General features: G+C 45.6%; 1 protein-coding gene across 1 annotated transcript in view; it reads right to left on the reverse strand.

The window, feature by feature from the left end:
* Nucleotides 1-13,658, reverse strand: part of SORCS3 (sortilin related VPS10 domain containing receptor 3) — a 419,522-nt gene extending 405,864 nt beyond the window's left edge. Inside the window, exon 1 of the mRNA XM_081863378.1 lies at nucleotides 12,107-13,658. Within this exon, the coding sequence (XP_081719504.1) occupies nucleotides 12,107-13,003 (897 nt within the window). The 5' untranslated portion in view covers nucleotides 13,004-13,658. The remainder of the gene's footprint in view (nucleotides 1-12,106) is intronic.
* Between the last annotated feature and the right edge of the window lie 5,925 nt (nucleotides 13,659-19,583).

Consider the following 19,583-nt stretch of genomic DNA (forward strand, 5'->3'; position numbering starts at 1 on the left):
AAACTAAATCTAAGGGAATTGTGAACCCTCTCAGTTAAAAGAGAGACACACATGTTGCAGGTAGGTAGATGAATGGATACATGAACAGATGGCGCATTTTTTTCAGAATGATGAGGGACAGAAACTTGCTTTCATTTTAATTAAAGGTTTATAATATCTCAGGAGTCTCTAGAAGTAACTAGCTTCTACACTGCAAATTATCACTGCAACCTAAAGAAGCATGCAAAAAGGGCATAGGTGCTCTTTCTTCTCTGTCAGTGGGAATCCATGCAACTTACAGTATGGCATAAAAAATAATTGGACCTGGGCAAAACCTTGGCTTTTTTGTGCTCCGTTAGTTGCATGAGATCTGATTCATATATGTGTGGCATAAAATTCATTCATTAAGTCCAGCACTCTGTAAATGACAACATTTTTTCCTCCCTCAAAGTAATCCAACAAATATCCTTTCTCAAAGTAAATTAATTAACTTGAAAATGGTTTAATATCCTGTAACAAAATAATCTTCCAAGACTTCAGTTTCTAATGGGTGGACTTCCTCCAGGAGGCAGAAAGCACAAGTCTGTAGTCGGCTTTCCCCTTCAATCAACCAACAGCGGGAAGGATGAGCTTCTATGCTTCCAGCACCATGAGAGTTAATCATCCTCCCTTGTGCCATCCAGGGACATCTATCAGCAGTAAAGATGCAGGGATGGTTTCACAAGCAAAGGATGGAGTACCGAGATGAAGGATTTCATTTTAGAAACAGGCCAAGAGAAGATGATAATTTAAAGCAGGCAAGTGCATCCTATGATCAGGCAAATACTTTCTGGTAATAAAAAGGGAAGCCACAGAGGATAAAATAGCCAACAAATGAATGAATGCACCATCAGCCTGAATGATCTCCCAGTAGTCACGATACCCTTAGAATGGAACCCTCTTGATTTTAAGCCCATGATGTTATGCCCCAACTTCTCTCTCTGAGAAGAAAGCCTTTCATACAGCAGGAGCTTTGGTGTGTTACCTGCAGGAGAATTTCCAGTATTAATATTTCAGCAATACCAATCTTTCAGAATACACTTTAAAGCTCTCAATTTCATCTGTCATTTTCATATTTTATTAAATGTCCTCACTCCCTCTAGTGTTAGCCACCATGCTTCCTGAACGCTTTCCCTGGCTGTATTTGGGATCTCTCGGTTTCCAGCGCTTTTGCCCCAGGGCTGCATAGATCAAGGAGAGGGTAGCAGGAGGTCAGCTGAGCTTAATTAGGTGGTGCTATTCTGAGTTACAAGACTACTGATGTTTCTCTTATCTGTCCAGCAGAAAGCATGGTGCTTCCTACCAGGTTGTAAAGTGGACAGTTTGACTATTATTCATTTGCAAGAGAATAAAATAATCTTGATTTGGAGCAAGTTCCTAATACTGAGAGTTGACATAGTTGTTTTAAAAGATGCAGGACTAGAATTATGGATCTGTTCCTTTTTATATGCATTCTGGGACTATAGCTACATTCACATTGCATTCATCAAAATATACCCCTGGCACCTGGTCTCTTAATAGTGCACTATATAAGCTCAATAAGTCTATACTGCACATATTTGAAGGGTGGTAGCAAATATCTTTATTTACTATATGTTCAACCCAAAGTTCTGTCTGAAAAACAAAATACTGGACAATGAAATGAACATAGGACTTAAGGGTCTGCCTGACCCTTAAGACCTGATTACTATATGACAGCTTTCACCAACTTGGTGCCGATTAAGGCTGATGGGAATCATAGACCAAAATATATGGAGGGCACCACACTGGCAAAGGCTGAAGTGACACTGACTCATGGTGTCCGTGATGCACATCTGAACTTGACAGCCTGCACTGTAAATGTACCCATCTCAGTACAGTGTTAGCCAGCCAGTTGAAGCTGTGCCTCGTTGAAGACTGATATTAAAAAAGACCCTTGCCTATCATAGACAGTGTATTCGTATGCATATCAATTCAGAAGTAATCCTTACTGAGTTCAATGGGATTTAATCCCAAGTAAGTGTGTTTAGGATTGCAGCCTAAATCACATAGTGCAGCACTAATTTTCCCCTCTTCCTTGCCCACCACCCAACCAATGCGTAGGTCCACAGGCAAAGCCTCACATCAGAGATGGAAAACCCTTCTTTGGTGAAGGGCCACATTCTTTTCTGGTCAACTTTCTGGGGGCCACATGCCAGAGCTGGCTGGGGTTAGGAAGCAAAAGTGCCCCAAGCAATTAATATAACGTGGATAGCTCAGTTAGTAAAGCAGGAGACTAGTAATCTCAGGGCTGTGGATCCAAGCCCTACGTTGGACAAAAGATTCCTGAATTGCAGTGGGTTGGACAAGGTGACCCTCATGGTTACTTCCACCTCTACAATTCTATGATTCTACGAATCTATAAACTTTACCCTTTGTGCAGTAGGATAGTTTCTATATAAGGATTTAAATGTATTGCTTGCAGTTTGGTGTCTCTAACCCAGGACTGACTGCAAGCAGCTCCAGCTATTCGTGGGGGGGACCCTCCCCCCCCCCACTGCCACCTCTAACCCTGCCACTGGAGAACTGCTTAGTGCAAGCATAGCCTTCAATACACATCCTACAAACTTTTGCATCATTTGATCCCAACATCAAACGGTGCTTGATAGGCACCATCAACAGAATAAACATGGCGCTGACACACCCTGCACAATCAGCTTTGGACAGACAAGACTGTTAGTTGGGAGGGAAGTTGGGGATATCCTGGGTAGTTAGTCAGAGCAGTACAGGGGAAAAGTCAAAGAGAAGCGCAGTGCTAAAAGACGAAGCTAATATAATTCAGGCAAGGCTTTGCAGACAGAGCCAAAGGAACATAAAAAAGGAAGAGAAAAATGATTTGACACAGAGCGGGGAGGCGATCCCAAGTTTCAGAAGTGTCATGGCAGAAGGCACAAAGAAATGAAAATAAGCGAGGGGGTGGGCTGGTAGCACATGAGATTCTTTGGTGCAAAAAAGGGGGGAAATTAGAGAAGTGAATGAAGCAAAGGAAAGGATGGAGAGAGCTTTAAATGGAACGGTGCTAGAGACTTTGATGCAGATGGAGGAAGGGTGCTACTGTCTGTTAACAGGGCCAAGATATGAAGTGGCAGGGAACCAAGCCATGACGGCAGTACCTTAAAGCATTCAATTTGAAAGGAGATAGAAGAATGGCCTGCCAGGTCCACAGCCAAGATACAGCTAAACTGAAGTCCAGGCTAATGCTATGATCCCACTGCCTCAGGAAGCTCCTACCCCAAAGCAAACAGGAGCGAAACATTTTCTTGAGCCTGTGCATTTCCAGCAGCACAATGCCATTGGATGCAAAAGCTAACACAGCAACTTTGACACAACAGGAAGGAAATGGGCTATTTCTGTTTTTTAAAAAGTATATACAGTGGTACCTTGGTTTACAACCCTAATCTGTTCTGGAGGTTCGTTTGTAAACCAAAACAGGTTGTCACCCAAGGCACGCTTTCGCTAATGGGGCCTCCCCCCAAAAAAATTTACATAATCCAAAAAAAAATGGGTTGTAATCCAAAAAATGTTTGCAAACCGGGACACACACTTCCAGGTTTGACGTGTTTGTAATCCAAAACGTATGCAAACCAGACTGTTCGCAAACCAAGGTACCACTGTATATAAATCTTGTGTGTAGGGTTGTTTGGGAATTATAGGGTTAACTTGTTAAACCTGGCATGACCAGTGGTCAATATGGAAGCTGGTAAAATCATTGAGAAGGGTGCAGATTGCACATAGGTGATGTCTGCTGGGGGAGGGGGGTAACCCTAGTACTTCCTTCGGTTTTGTGAATTCAAAAGTAGGGCAGTCATGGAGCCCCAGGACTATCTGGCTAGTAACTTGCTTTGGCTTTCAGATCTGGTGTGATCTCAGGATACAAAGGAAACACACCCTGGAGGGTTACAGACATGGCTAATTGGATGTAATTCATTAGATGTAGGGTTTCTAAGGAGAAAGGGAAAGCAGGCTGCATTTAACTCTTTGTTTATTTGTTCGTTTGCTCCATTGGGAATCTTATGTAAAACCTTTTTTTTCTTAGGAACTGCTTTTTTATTCCTTTTAGTAAACTTTTAAACTCGTTTCATAAAAGGTTTGCGGTCTACTTGAACATATCACTCAACATCTGTGTTTTTAATTTGTTTTATGTTTTTATATTGTTGCAAGCCACTGTGATATATTTTAATTAATACACAGAGTGCCATGTTCTACGTTGTCTTGGGTGTCCTCAAGGAGACACAAATGGGATTTGAGGCTGGTTGGTGAAAGGCAGCCTTGCAGAAAAATAAAACGCTTTTAACTAGTGGCAGCAAAGGTCTAAAGTGAAGGGTGAGTGAACAGGAGGGGACATTCTGCTTGACCAGGAATCCCTAACATGGTACAGGACCCAGGGAAGCTGGGGTTCCATAGAACAATCAAACACATACACCAGTACCCCTGGCAAACATAGAACATAGGAAGATACCTTTTACTGAGTCAAACCACTGGTCCATCTTACTCAATAATGTCTACACTGACTGGCAATAGCTTTCCAGGAGTTCAGATTGGGTTCATCCTAAGGCCAGGCCAAGATATTTTGCTGCCTGAGGCAAAGGGCAAAATGGTACACACATGAACCCATTCCTCATATAGTAGTGAATCTACTACTAGCAATCGTTACCTCACTAAGATGTTTGGATTTGAATTCATCTAGGGCAGCAAAAATAGTTTGAGCCAGCTCTATCTGTGGTCCACAATTCTATGCAGAGTTGGGTACACTTAAACAAGGATTGGGGAGCTAGGGATCTTCCAGATCCCATCATGCCCAGCCATTGTGGCTATTGGTCAGGGATGCTGCAATCTAACAATGACTGCAGGGCAACAGGTTTTCCTCCCTGACAAACACGCTGATTTCAATGGGCTTAAAAAGTGCTTACACATATGTGTTGAACTGTGGTCTCTAGAGAAAGATCAAAGCTACAGCAAGGCTTGAGCTACCCAGCCATATCCAAGCAGCTTAACTAATTTGTTTTGTAACCCAAATCCAAGCAATACATTGAAATGTGAGCATATTAAGAAACTGTAACCCTCCCTCCTCTGGATTAATTGAAATAGGGACAATCCTGACATCTGATTCACAACTAAGTGGAGACAGGGGAACACACTGTTCCAGCTGCAGCGCTCTCAGTCCCAATGAATATATTCCAGGCTTCCTCAACCTTGGCCCTCCAGATGTTTTGAGACTACAATTCCCAGCATCCCTGACCACTGGTCCTGCTAGCTAGGGATCATGGAAGTTGTAGGCCCAAAAACATCTGGAGGGCTGAGGTTGAAGAAGCCTGATACATTCCTGTTTAGTGTCATGGGAGTAAGTTATTCAGCAAGGAACCTAAATGAACCATCTTCTGTGCCACTATCTGTTGAGGAATCTGGCTAAGAGTCTTTCTAGCAGAGGAATCTGGCTAGGAGTCTCTGCTAAGCAGAGCTATCCATTCCAAAATAAAACCAAGTATTGTCCCTGTCACCATCCTTTCTTGTTAGAGCCCTTAATTAAAAAACCACCTGCCACCTATTACAGCCCATCAGGCTCCCAATGTGCATCTCACCAAGGTGAGAGGTAAAATAACAGCATCAGACTGACATGTGAACATTAGCAGCCAGCAATCCCACCAGAATACTGCCAAAGGCATTCATACCCAGCCTTACCTCCAAAAAGGAGCAGGCAGAGAGGCACACCCTTCCAGACCTTTCTATCCAACAAAGGCATTTCCAGTTCTTTGAGCAAAAGATGTCAGAGCCACAAGGAAGAGGAACAATTAATTACTGTTTAGATTTTGCACAAAGGACTCTAGATGCATGTATGTATACAATTAATTACTTATTGTCATAGATAATTGCATGCATATAAATGCTTACAATATATAATTAACACAAAGAACAGAGAAACAATCTTAACTAGAGGGAGCGAAGCCACAAGGACTCAAGACTTTCACAGTTGCATAAACCAGGCTCTGGAAAATAAAATAAGAACATTGACCTTGTAGCGTTTTTCTAAAACCCAGGAAGTCGGGGCCTCTTGACTGACTAGCCCAAATTACATTTATTCAGAAGTGTATCATTGATTTTCAATGGGGCTTTCTTCCAAATCAGAATGCTTAGAATTTCAGCCAAAGCCAAACAAGGAGCCCCAAATCTCTTGACAGACAACACACTTCATCCAGCACAGCAGAAATGAAATGCCTTTCTTCATTCCTCTGGCTGTTCATAGGGATGGAAATTATAACTGATAAGAAAGCCAAGTTCTAAACCAGAGATGAAAAACTTGTGGGCCTGCAGATGTTTCTGGGCTGCAACTCTGATCATCCCTGGCTCAGACTAATGCATAGTGGGAGTCCAATATCTTTCACAGATGCATAAGCCACAGCTACCCCATCCCTGTGCAAAATGTCCTGGCTTGTCTCAATAATGCCCAACACCTTCAATGGTGTGAAGAGAAAAATAGCATCCCATGCAGAGAGTGGAACGTGGTTGCATTCCTCCTTGAAGTCAGACACTATTTCTTCAAATGTTTCAAGCAGCCACATTTAGCATCAGTGAAAGCTTCAGGACAATTTAACATTTATGTTTCTTTGAATGGGGCTCATATGGTCTTTATTTCTCATTCTGCATTGTTTCCATGTGACTTATCCATGTTTACTTATCTGAGATTAATCAAGAGCTGAACTTTCAGCAGCAGTCACCTCACATCTTTAAGAAGTGATCAGTCTATCTGTTAATGGATGTGAAACTCTGGACTGGTTCATATGGTATCAACTGGCTCTGCCTAGGGTGGTGATGAGGGCATGCCTTTGCCCATGATCACAGAGAACAGGTAGCAAATGAACAGGCACAGCTGCAGAACTCTGGTAGCAATTCCCACTGTCATGACGACTGATGTTCAGTTTCTGCAGTTACTAATGCAACAATTCCAGAAGGGTGGCCAATGCCATGCCAGTCTGTTGCAGCAAAAAAAACCAAAGAGTCCTGTGGCACCTTAAAGACCAACAAATTCAGTCATTATGACATAAACTTTTGTTGCATCCAGCAAAGTGGGCTTTAGTTTAGAAAGTTGTTAAGACTTCACGGTGCCACAGAACTCTGTTGTTTTTACTGGGTTGCTGCCACTATCTCAGTACGTAGATAATTTCTACTGGATCCCTAAGTGTGCCGATGTCTGTTGGCATCGGTCGCTGTGATGTTAAGGCAGAAGAAAGCTTTTGAAGCTCTTGAATGAATGACCAGGAGGGAGAGAACATGCCAGTCGGGCATGTGTCTCTACCAGGGTCCTACTCAAGTGTAGGAAGAGCTCCTAACAAAACCCCTGATTCATAATTCCCTAACACTATACTGCTAGCAAAGATAGCCCTCTCTAAAAAGGCAGCCACTGGAATCTCCCATGGGCCTTGGGTGCCAAAGCCTTGGTGTCTAAAGTCTTAGGAAAGATAGCAATTGACGCTAGACACTTATTAATGGAAGTAGAAATGGCAGCAGCCTAATTGTCAGAACACAGATGACCCCAAACATCCAATTATAAGCTTAAGTCAATTGGGAGGAATGTAATTCCTGACCTACCAGGAGTGACCTCCCTCCTAATTGGCTTGACCTTGTGGTTGACTGTGTCATATGCTTTCTGATAGCATACAGCTCCTGCCTTCACTTCATCACTTTATGGTGAAAGGAAAATATATGTTATGTAGTTTACCAGCTATAGGATTCTAATACACTTCCAGCTCATTTCATAATTTTCAGAAAGCCTAACCCAAAATCAACACTTGTACAGATACTCTCTAGCCTAAGATTTGCTTGATTTTTCCCTCTCAGGGGCTTTTCATGTGCTGGTTTTTCTTTTTTTCCCGTAAATATACAAAAAATATTTTTCACACATATTTTTCTATGTGTGAAGTAAAAAGTGAGTCTTATTTTTCTGTTGCAAAGTACACAGATCACACAGCTGATGTGAACACTAGCCATATAAAATGTACAATACAGTTGATAGGAAGCAGGAATTGCTAGAGAAGTGATGAGGAAGGACAGAACCAGTGGCAGCAGAGGAACAAGTAAGTTCAATGGTGCTGTCAGGGCAGGATTTTGGAACAGAAGTCCCCCACTGAGCAGAATCAGCAGGAGAGGCCCCAAATGCAACAGGGCTGTCCTACAACATACTGAAGTAAGTGAATACAGTGGTACCTCGGGTTACATACGCTTCAGGTTACATACGCTTCAGGTTACACACTCCGCTAACCCAGAAATAGTGCTTCAGGTTAAGAACTTTGCTTCAGGATAAGAACAGAAATCGGGCTCCGGCGATGCAGCAGCAGCAGGAGGCCCCATTAGCTAAAGTGGTGCATCAGGTTAAGAACAGTTTCAGGTTAAGACCAGACCTCTGGAATGAATTAAGTACTTAACCCGAGGTACCACTGTACACATTGTCATCTAAAAGACCAGAGTCTGGAATTCCCTTACTGCACCACTAGGTAAGTTGAGGCCAAGGTAATAAGAAAAGCCTTTGCGGTGGGAGTAGTTCTTGAGGCAGGACTTGAAGGAGAAGGTAGCTGAATCCTGATGAGGAAAAGGAGGCTATCCAAAAGAATGTGGAGAGAAAGGCAAAAGGTAGTGCACTGAGAGTGGGAAAAGCCAGGGGAAAAGAACAATGGATGATTCATTTGTTTGTGGTGGAAAACCCATGCAAACCTCTTCTCCCCATGTGGGTAGTAAAAGCAGTGAATGCTCATTCAGAGGCTCCATAACAGACAACATGTGTCTCTCACGTCTCACTCTCTGGCCAACACAAGCATTCTATTAAGGGACCAGCATAGCCCGCCTCTTTCTAAGGTCTGCACAGTACAAATTCACATTCAGTTGTATTAAACTGAGCACGGGAAACTCCCAAAAGATTGCATTAGTATTATTATTCCACATTAATATCTAATGGAGGAGATGCTAGAGATATATAAGCAGAACTGGATTCGGCTCCATAGCCCCCCATTGTGGCACGCAAGCTACAGTTTCTTTGCTATACGAAGGGAAGTGGGATGCGAAGGAATCAACTGATTTACTTTGGTCCATATTACTGACACTCATAATTACATGTGCACATGCATATACATGTGCATGCACACGCATATACATGTGCATGCACACGTGTTCCGAAACGTACTTCCTAAGCCTATAGCTGAAAGTGTGAGTGTTTCCTGATCTGCCTTAAAAAGAAATTCTCTAGCAAGTAAAAACACAATTTCTCTTTTCATTTTTTAAAATGCTTTTCATTATTCTTCATTTGAATATGCTCCCCCAACTTCTTCCTAAGTGTCATGCAGCTTCTATTCTCCATTAGCATTTTTAATAATAAAAAAATCCACTCTTTTCTTATTGCCTTTCTACCAGTTCTTAAAACCCCAGGAGAGATCTGTAGCCTGAAATTAACTGTGTGCCAAACAACTACTTTTGCCAGTTCCCGACGCCTGCCAAAAAGCAAGGAGGAGACTTTGACAAGTCAAATCTTCACAAAGAGAGAGGGGAAGCAGGGATGCAACCCCTATGTGCTCATCACGTGAGCAAAGTCAGAACTGAAGCACCGAGCTGCTCAAGAGAGCATAGCACAACCTACGCAGTGAGGGGACGTGCCTTGGTATTCCCTGCGCCCCCTCAGATGCTTTGCATCTCCTCTGTGCATTCAGAAAACATGTTCCCCAGCAGCAGCCAGGCACGGATGAAGTCTTGCGGTCAGGTATATAATAGCTTTGAGCTCTACTCTGAGCCAAATCGCTATTTCACCCTGCCCCTTTGGGCCAATTGCTTGACCTCCTTATGCCACAATCAAGCCTATTGTCAAATTGGGTAGACGGAAGCACGGCTGCAGAAGGAAGGATAAAAGAGTCAGCCACTATTTTTGATTACTGGCGTGAGATGGAGGGTGTTTCCTGATAACACATGAAAGCAGCAGTGCTTCTCAGAGTCAAGTTGAGCATTTGACTTTCCCTGTAGGTTCACAACAGTGCCTGGTTTTTAAGAGCAAAGCTAATTAATCACAAGCTGCAGCCTTTGCATTCTCCCACAAGGGAGTAAGAGGGGAAAGTCCCCAGAAGCAGGACCTCTAGTTACAGACATCGTGGATATTACAGTACTTGTTCATTAATACGCTGGCTCGTTCTTCCCTTCGCACAAATGCCACAGTGATCCATGCCATTCCATCAGTGAAACGCAGCATCTTTGCAGCCAGATATTTCCAGCCCAAAATATCAGGGAGGGAACCAAGAACGCTACTGCAGGGTACTTGGCTATTTGGCACCCTGTAGCGAGTCCTTAGTTTTATTAGCAGAGATCTAGCATTATTTATCCATCCTAGTAAAGAGGATCATCGTCTGACATTTGCCTTTGGACAAAAATGACATCTTTATTTTCCCAAAGTGCCAGAAGCATTCTGAACTGAACCAGAAGCAATCAAGTACTGAAAACCCGTATCAGTGACTAGCTCCTTTGGTGAATCATTGAACACTTAAGACAAGAGAAACAACTTCTAATTTCACTGCACTGATCAAAGCTGTTAAAAATCAGGATTCCGCAGTGCTTCCCTAGACATGGCACATCTTTAAGACACCCACTATTGCTTCTGTTTTTAGTAATGTGGTGTCCACGGCACGATGAGGTGAAAAGTAGCCTGCACTCAAGTCTCCATTGCTAGGCAAATGGTGATAAACTAAAAGTAAGCCTTCCAGATCAAAATGTGTATGAGGCTGTTGTTGTTTTCTGACAATGTATAGGAATAGGCAAGACACCAAAGGTTTTGGGCCCCAAACGACCAATAACGACTGGGAAGTAAAAACTGTATGAAAAGACAGAATATGGAATTTTCAGAGCTGGATGTTCCACTTGGTGCTTGTAATTGTTCTGTGCCTGGTGACAGTACATGCAAAAAGCAATAAAGGAGGAAGTAATAATCAGAACATTGCCTCCGGTGGGCTTTCCCCAACACCCTATGCACAGTTTTGCCTCCTTCCCAAGCCTTTAATGGCAGAACTGACTAGAACCTTCCTGGCATCAGGTTAAAATAAAATTGAAAATCCTTCTTATGGCTGTCCTAGGAGCATTATGAAGCAAGATGCTAGCTAGCTAAGTCAACCTAACAATGCCCCTTTCATTGCTCTCTCCAGCAGACACATTGCCTATAATGTAGCTGCATCCTCCAAGCGCAGCTATTCAGAATAAGACTTCAAGGGCGCCACCTTTTGATAAGACTGCGTCCAGGAAAATATATGCATACACACACAAATGGAATCCGTCAGGCAAACTTTTAGGAATCCTTCCAATTATTATTATTATTATTATTATTATTATTATTATTATTATCGTTGTTGCTATTATTATCAGACTCTTTTATTGACTGGAAAGGAGAGGCTCGGAGTTACCTCTGATTTGTTTGAAATTGTTTCCTCTTCTTTCATTGCATGTCAGCAGAGAGGCGAGGAGGGAGGGGTACGTGCGTTTCCCTTAATAAATGAAACGCCAGGCTCTAAACTACGGAGAAGGCTCACGCCCCTCCCTCCCTCTCAGCCTGCCCCCCCCCCCAACCGAGGCCACACGGACCCACTGAAGGGTTTCCAGGGACGGATGGGGCGGAAGAGAGAAAGCAACTGCATTACAAGCCATGTCCAGAGCATAACTCTCTCTCTCTCTTAGAGGAAGAAGGAAGGTTGTAGGTTTTTTTTTAATAGAGAAAGAAAGAGCCTCTCTCTGAAACAAACCGTCTGACCGAACTTTCCTCCAGGAGCTCGTATTCCGCGTTTCCCACCGCCTAATAAAAAGTGGGGACCGTAGGACTCTCCCTCCTTCCCTGGCACCCACCAGCCACCCAGAGATGACACGGCTTTGGGATTTGTCGCGCGTTTCCCCTGACCGTGTTTATTTCACCCCAGCCAATGGGAATGGGAAAACTTTTCTTCTTCTTTTCGGCAAAGCAGGAAAACAAAGGGAGTGGACTTGTGCCTGCCTAGCCAGGGCACTACTACGCCCCCCCAGCCCAGCCCTCCCGCCCCAGTCCCCGAGGGGCCCTTTGACTCACGCTGCTGTTGTAGCCGGACCAGTGCACCATGGCTTGGTTGTGGGCCGAGTCTCCGGCGAGGGCAAAGGTCGTGCTGCTCAGCCTCCACTCCTCTCCGCCGCCTGCCGCTCCCCTCAGCCTGCCGGTGCGCCCTTCCTCGCGGGAACCTTTGCCTGGCGCTCGCGGCGCTTTCTGGCCGTCGGTCAAGGAGACGCCCCAGGCGCCCGCTTCTGCCCCGAGGCTGTCCGGGGCCAAAGGCTGCCGCTCCTCGGCGCTTCTCCTGGCCCTGCGCTCACGAGGGTTGCCGCCCGGCATTTTGCCAAGAGAGACTCCTGCCTCCTCCGCCGCCTCCTCCTCCCTGGCGGCTCCGGGCGCCCGCTCCGTCTCCTCCCGGCCAAGCGCCGGCGAGTCTCCGCGGCGCCTCGCCCTGGCCGAGAAGAGTTGGCCGGGCGTGGGGCTCCGGCGCGCCCTCCAGGTTCCCTTCAGGCGCGCCCCGCCGGCGCTCAGCCCCCCCACCCCCCCAGCCGCCGGCTGACCCCTTCCCGGACCCCGATCCTTCCGGAGCGCTTCTTCCCTTCCTCCGCCGCCGCCTTCTCTTTCTTCTCCCTCGCCCCCAGCACCCCATCCTCCGCCGGGTTTCCCCGGCAGGGCTTCCCCTTCGCCGCCGCCGTCCCCGCCGCTTGGCCCAAGCGGCACTCCCCGAGGAACCTCCAGAGGCGGCGGCGGCGGCTGCTGCTGCTGCTGCAGAAGCTGGACCCGGAAAGATGCCGGAGATGTGGAGAACGAAGCGGCGGCGGCAAAGCAAGAGCGGCAAGTTATCTCAGCGCCGGTGAAACGCCAAGTGCCCAGCCAGAGCCATGTCGAGGCGATCCAAGCGATGGAGCAGCAGCCCGAGGACCAGCCAGAGCCTCTCTCCATGCCTCGCAGAGAGAGTTGCTTGTTTGGGGTGGGGGGGTGGGAGAGGCAGATCCTTTAGAAAAGGAGGGAGGGGAGAAGCTGGTTGATTCGGAGGGTTCCTTGGCAGCCAAAGGTCTCTTCTTCCACCTTTTCCTCTCTGATGACGAGCAGTTGTTTTCTTTTTCAAACAAATCCCCACCGCCACACACAAAAACCCGAAACAAAACCACACACTCCTGTATAGTTGGGACTCTTGTTCTTTCACTTGGTGGATTTTCTTTCTCTTTTCTTCTTCTTTCTTTTCTTTCTTTTTGTCCCCCCCTTCCTCCCCAAAAAAGTGCTTTTCAGTGAAACTGTTCACGTTCGAGGATTTGATCAAGTAAGAGGATAGCACCACCAAGGGGAGGAGCTGCTGCGCCCCAGCGAAACGCAGCGGCTGAACTAGACCGAGCCGTGCACCAACCACGCTGCACTTCCAGCGGAATCCGGCGGTGTGTGTGCGCGCCCGCGCGTCGGTGCCTCTGTGTTAGCAGAAAGAGCGAGTGCGAGAAACTCACACGGGCGTGCGTGGGCAAGGAAAACAACAACAGCCAAGGAGGAAAGCCGATAGGAGGACCACCGCCGGGGGGTTTTCTCCTCGCGTGGCGCCGCGGAATGGGAAGCACCGCCGCTTTGGCCCTGGGGAGGCGAGTGGCGGGGGCGAATGGGGAGGCGCGGGCTAGAAAAGCGATGCAGTCAGAGCCAAAGATCTCCCGGGTTTCCCCAACACCCAGAAATGGACAGCTTTTCTTTCTCCTGCTTTGATAGTCTCGTAACGGAGGCCGCTGAAGTAACAGGCTTGTGTGTGTGTGTGTGTGTGTGAGAGAGAGAGAGAGAGAGAGAGAGAGTGAGTGTTAGTTTAAACCTGATCGGTTCCTGTTGGTTCGTAAGGAAGTACCGCTGCTTCCAATAGTATATCTACCCAGTCTGCATAGGATAGCGGTTCTGGATTTCTTGTAGTTTGAGCGCGGAAAGGATCCTGAGTATTGCTACTGAGCATCCACAGCGATCCGTGGCTGATTGGCAGCCCAACCCTTTGCGCGTTTCCTCGGAAGCAAGACGCGTCGAGGCTTTACTCCCAAGTAAGTGCATAGGACCGAAGCCTTATGTGGAAGTAAATTTCACGCCTTTGGAACTTCCACGGAAGACTCCATGCATGCACTGATGCTGCCGACTCTGTGAGTCTCTGAAGCGCAACACACAAACACAAAAATATATTTATGTTACTATTTCCACACTCAACAAAAGACTAGGAATCCAGATCCGCGATTCTGTACAGACTTACTTGGGTGTAAATCCAACTGGAAATAAAACCAACGGGACTTTATTCCGTGTAAAAGTGGTCAAGAGCCCAGCTGCCAAGCGCAACAAATTTCCGTCTCTAGGATGATTCACATGTCTTCGCTGTGGAACAGCAAGTTACAAATGAGAAGGCGCGGGGGGGGGGTCCCTAACGTTCTTTTTGTAGGCGGAGAAATGCTAATAGAAAGGATAAACTGTGGTCGTGAATTTAAAACAATAATACACAACAGCAGAAATTATGCCCCCCACACCGCTGCAAAATATCCAAGTCGAGAACAGAGCTCATTACAGGTGGATTTCCCCAAGAGACTTCCCTAAACCGAGAAAGTATAAATGGTGGCTGCAGGAACGTGTGTGTTTTAGTATAAAATACATCGTCCCTGTCCCCGGTCCTACGAATGCCTCACTACAGAAGAATGATCCCCCCTCCCCCAAATTGGGGTTGTTTTTTGAACAATACTTTTTGCAGTTTGTTCAGATGAGTGGACAGCTCCTGCAATCTCCCTCCCTCTCCTCAGAGTGCAGTGAGTGCATTTAAAGAGTTAAGGCGTGAGCCTGCAAAGGCGGTTAGAAAAAAACGGGAGGAGGAAACCACCTCAAATCCTCTCCTCTTTCCTTGGGTTTCGTCTCGAAACCGTCACGTTCAGTCTAAGAGAAGCCATAGCCATCTATTCAGGCGCTGTAAACAGGCTGATTAGTGACCCTTTCCCCTGCGGGTAATTCTGGGATTCTCCACTCCCAGGCGCAGTTTTCCATTCTCCTTCAGCTGCCTTTACTGACTGATCTACCTATATTTTTTAACATGCTCCATCCCAGGGACTTTGCCTAGGAGACGGCCTTAAACACAATGCAGATGTTTGCAAAGAGAAGCAGATGAAACTTGGTTCTATATAGGAACTGGGAAGCTGCCTTGATCGTCGGTTCATGCAGCTCAGTATCAACTACACCAGGAACGACCAACCTGATAGTTCTTCAGATGCTGATGGACTCCACCTCACATCAGCCCCTGCCACCATGGCCAATGGACAAAGATGGTAAGAGTTGTTGTCCTGAAACATCTGGATGGAGTCAGGTTGGCTGTCCCTGGTCTATACTAACAGCTGCTGTATGGAATAACAGTCTTTCCCAGCTGTACCTGCAACTGCTAGGGAATAAACCTGGGACCTTTTTCGTGCAATGCATGTGTTCTACTGCCTAGTAGAAATTGTTTTACAGAATGCAGTGTGGCTTGCCACCTGCAGGGGAGGATGTTGACAATCAATTCCACCCCACACCTCTGCTTTCCACTCAAAGCTTCTCCCTGCTCCAATCACAGGAGCCAGGATCTGTAACATGGAGCCTTCCTATTCAGAGGCCACAAGGTGTCTTTTAATACCAGATGCTGAGTGCAAACAGCAAGGGAGACCAGTTGACTTCATGTCCTTCTGCTTCTAAGCTTCCCAGAGGCATTTACTTGACCCTTGTCAGAGAAAACAGAGTGCTGGACTAGATATAAGCAAGCAGCTTACCCAAGGCAGCAAACTGAATTAAAGACATTGGAAGTGCTAATCTGCAACACTCCCCAACCTCATAATTTTCACTGCCAGTGCTTTGTCCCATCATTTGCTGACATGCCATTGGTATGTCATCCTCTGAATTGCTTACTGCCGCACCTCAGTGCTTAGCTATCCTTACCCACCCAGCAATGTGGGCGTACCTTATGTCAGCACTTGAAAACATGTGGCTACCCTAGATGTTGTTGGACTACAATGCACATCATCCCTGACTTTTGGCAATGCTGGCTTGAACTGATGGGAACTGCAGTCCCAACAATCAGGAGGGCCAAACGTTTGGCATCCCTGCCTTATGTCAGATTGCTGGAAGCCCCGTGTTGATGGATGATTTAAACCTCTGTGTCACAGAAAGTACCACTTACCAGAGCTGGAAATTCAGCTACCTCTGGCATGTTTTTGCAATTGTGGGTAAGATGTTCATGGTTATGATTACTTAACTCCTGCTGGACAATCCACATAGTGCACTCTCAGTTATGCCTGAACATACTGTAAGGGGCTAGAGTTTAATAAGCTTGCAAAGGGCTGGTTTGATTGACTGTCTCTCACTGGTAAACATGGTGGTGTTCATGGGGACCTTGACCAAACAGGGTTCTTGTAATTATTATGCAGAATATTTTCTATAGGGGAGAAAATTAACCTCACCTAAATGCCAAACATATAGTGATGATCAAAAGTCTCGGGGGGGGCGGGGGGGATTAGAGACTGCAACAGTAGTTCATCAAAGGTCCATCTCCTCATGGAGGTTTTGTAGATTCTACACACAAATATTATGGTTAATCTCTCCACACCAGAACTTTACAGTACAGGGCAAGAACAGAGATTCACCGCCGCCACTGCCCCAAGAAGCCAGTACTGTGAAAAAGGCCTTGACTGATTATAAAAGGGAGAGTCTTAAAACACTTGCCACCTCTTGTTCTCTCTAGGGCAACATGTCCAACCACACACAGAAATATAACCCTCTTAAAACTTCTTGTTAAGGCTCTGCTACACCAGATGGGAGAGCACTATGTGATAGCAGCCACCCCAGAAACTGTGTTCAAAAGGCAACATTCCTCTGTCCTTCCCCTCAGCAGGTGTGTGTGTGCTTATTAAGAAAAAGGATGCAGTATTATTTTTAAGCACCTGGGAAGCAAGAATCTCTCTAAGAAGCAATGGATATTTGGTGAAGGAGTCTTGGTGAATTTATCACACCTTTATTCAGCTTCCCTCTCCCACTGATAACTGAAAAGATGCATTGGCTCCTCCTAAGGCATCAATTAGATCAATTAAAAGGAGCCTCCTTCCCGAAGAGGAAAGCCTCAGAACTGCCACAATCCATCCCCTAGGTACTAAAATGAAAGTAGTTTGTCATAGACAGACTTAACCCAAAAACATTGCAGTGTGCTGTCTCAGAAACAGATATTTCTGAGACAGCACACTGCAATGTTATTGGGTAAATATAAAGCAAGGGGTGGTTGGGAAAGGAAAACTCACATTGCTCCTACCTCAGCCACGGCTGACCTCTCTCTGTAGAAGCACTGTTGCAGAATTCTGATGTGGTCTTCCAAGGCTGATGGACAGCCCATCTGCTAGATCTAAGAGCCAATGCAAAGCTGCTGAGAAACACAATGGAACAGAACAAAGGTGTTGCTTAGTGAGGTGACAAGCGAGGAGGATGCTGTACAGAGGGAAACTGTTGACAGCTCCAGCATGCTGGGCATGGTAAAAGGGGTTCCTTCAAAGTCACATACTTCTGCCTACCAGGTGCAGCCTTAACGGCTGAGGTGTTGAAGAGGGTCGCAGCTGAACCAAATGGTTGGTCTCTTGTGGTAGGCAACCCTGCCAAAGACTTCTGAAAAAAACAAAGGCAGCCTAGCGTGCCTATCTGACTCAGCCTAGAATACAGCTGTGGAATGATTTTCTTTAATTAAATTTTAAACCAAACTGCTGTCTGTGTCTAACTCAGGTTTGGTTAAACTAATAAAAGCACACATGCACACACCCCCCCACACACCCCAACATTTCTTTTCAAGCACATTAGAGGATGCTTTTATAGGGGGAAATGGGTATGAAAATTTCCTGGAAGTGTGCTTGAGCATGGGTGTGGTCCAGGTAGTGTGCCATCATTGTGACATTGCCACATATTGGTCGGTGCTTTCAGTGCCCACCTAATGGAGAAGAGTGCCATTCATGTTCAACATTGAGACTGATAATCAGAGCTGCCAGGGATGCTGTTGGGGTGCCCATCATGGTTGCTGTGTTGCCTATTCTTTTGGCAAAATCACTCGAGTTAAGATATGCCATTAGCAGATAATGTTGGCTGCAGAGAAAGCAGTTAGCTTACATAGGAGAACATACTCTGCTCTGATTGAAATATGGTGATGAGACCTTGCACGGGAATAATAGGATTGTTTTTCAATAGGACCATATATATTCATGCTTATATTATTGCAATTTCTTTGCAGTCCTTGCAATATTGTACATTGCAAAAAAAAAAAACCCTCCCCACCCACTGATCTCAGGTTATCCAGAAATGTATTTGCTCAAGTCCAAAAGAAAGGGTCCTATTAGCTGCATGCAAATGAAGCCCTTATGCAAAACAGTACTTTTGTTTATCCGAATGCCCAATTATCCAAATGTGTTGGTTGGCCTTTTTGGTATTTGCATAAGCAAGATTGTGAAAGAAAAAGAAAAGGTAAATTCCCAAGCAGAAAAACCTAATTTGTGGAAATGGTTGTGTAAATATTTATTTCCATCAGGAAACTCTATTCTTTTACCATGAAATATATGTTATGATTATGGTGATTAGCACATACTCAGTTTCCACAATACACTCCATTGCACACTATAGCAGACTAAGGGAAGCTCAGCAAGCCTCCCTGGAACAAGTTAGTGGGGTGTGGGTGTGGGTGTGTGAGAGAGAGAGACTCTCACATCCACTGCAGGACACACTACATTGTACAATATGTCCTGGTCCTAACCTGGTGCATTTAAGTCATGACTGTGGTGGAAGAGGAAGGCGGAAAGTGAATGCATTCATCATTCAGTGGTTGCAACCTGTGTACCGGCACCCCCAAACTTGGCCCTCCAGATGTTTTGCGACTACAACTCCCATCATCCCTAGCTAACAGGACCAGTGGTCAGGGATGATGAGAATTGTAGTCCCAAAACATCATCCCCAGCTAACAGGACCAGTGGTCAGGGATGATGGGAATTGTAGTCCCAAAACATCTGGAGGGCCAAGTTTGAGGATGCCTGATGTATACCATATATATGTTCCACATATATGTGTGAAACAGCTACCAGATATCAAACATCACGGACAAAACATTCAAGTAACCTGCCTGAAATTGTATCCGTTTTCAGAAGAGGCAACCTATACATTGGACTTAAGAACATAAGAAGAGCCCTGCTGGATCCAGCCAATGGCCCATATAGTCCAGCATCCTGTTCTCAGTGAGGCCAACCAGATGCCCTTGGGAAGCCCAATGGAGGACCTGAGTACAATAGTTCTCTCCCCCGTTGTGATTCCAAGCAACAGGCATTCAGAGTCAGGAAGGTAGAACATACCCACAGAATCCCATTCTACCTGCAGTAGAATAGCTGCAGCTCTCTTCCATGGTTGTGCCTACACAACGCACAACAACATATACAACTTCTTCCCACGTGATGAAGGTGGACCATGTAGGTCCATATATCACAATTATAATGCCTGCCCTATTAAGAAA

This window comes from Podarcis erhardii (assembly GCF_964252035.2).
Source record: "Podarcis erhardii genome assembly, chromosome: 5".
NCBI classification, from domain to species: Eukaryota; Metazoa; Chordata; class Lepidosauria; order Squamata; family Lacertidae; genus Podarcis; species Podarcis erhardii.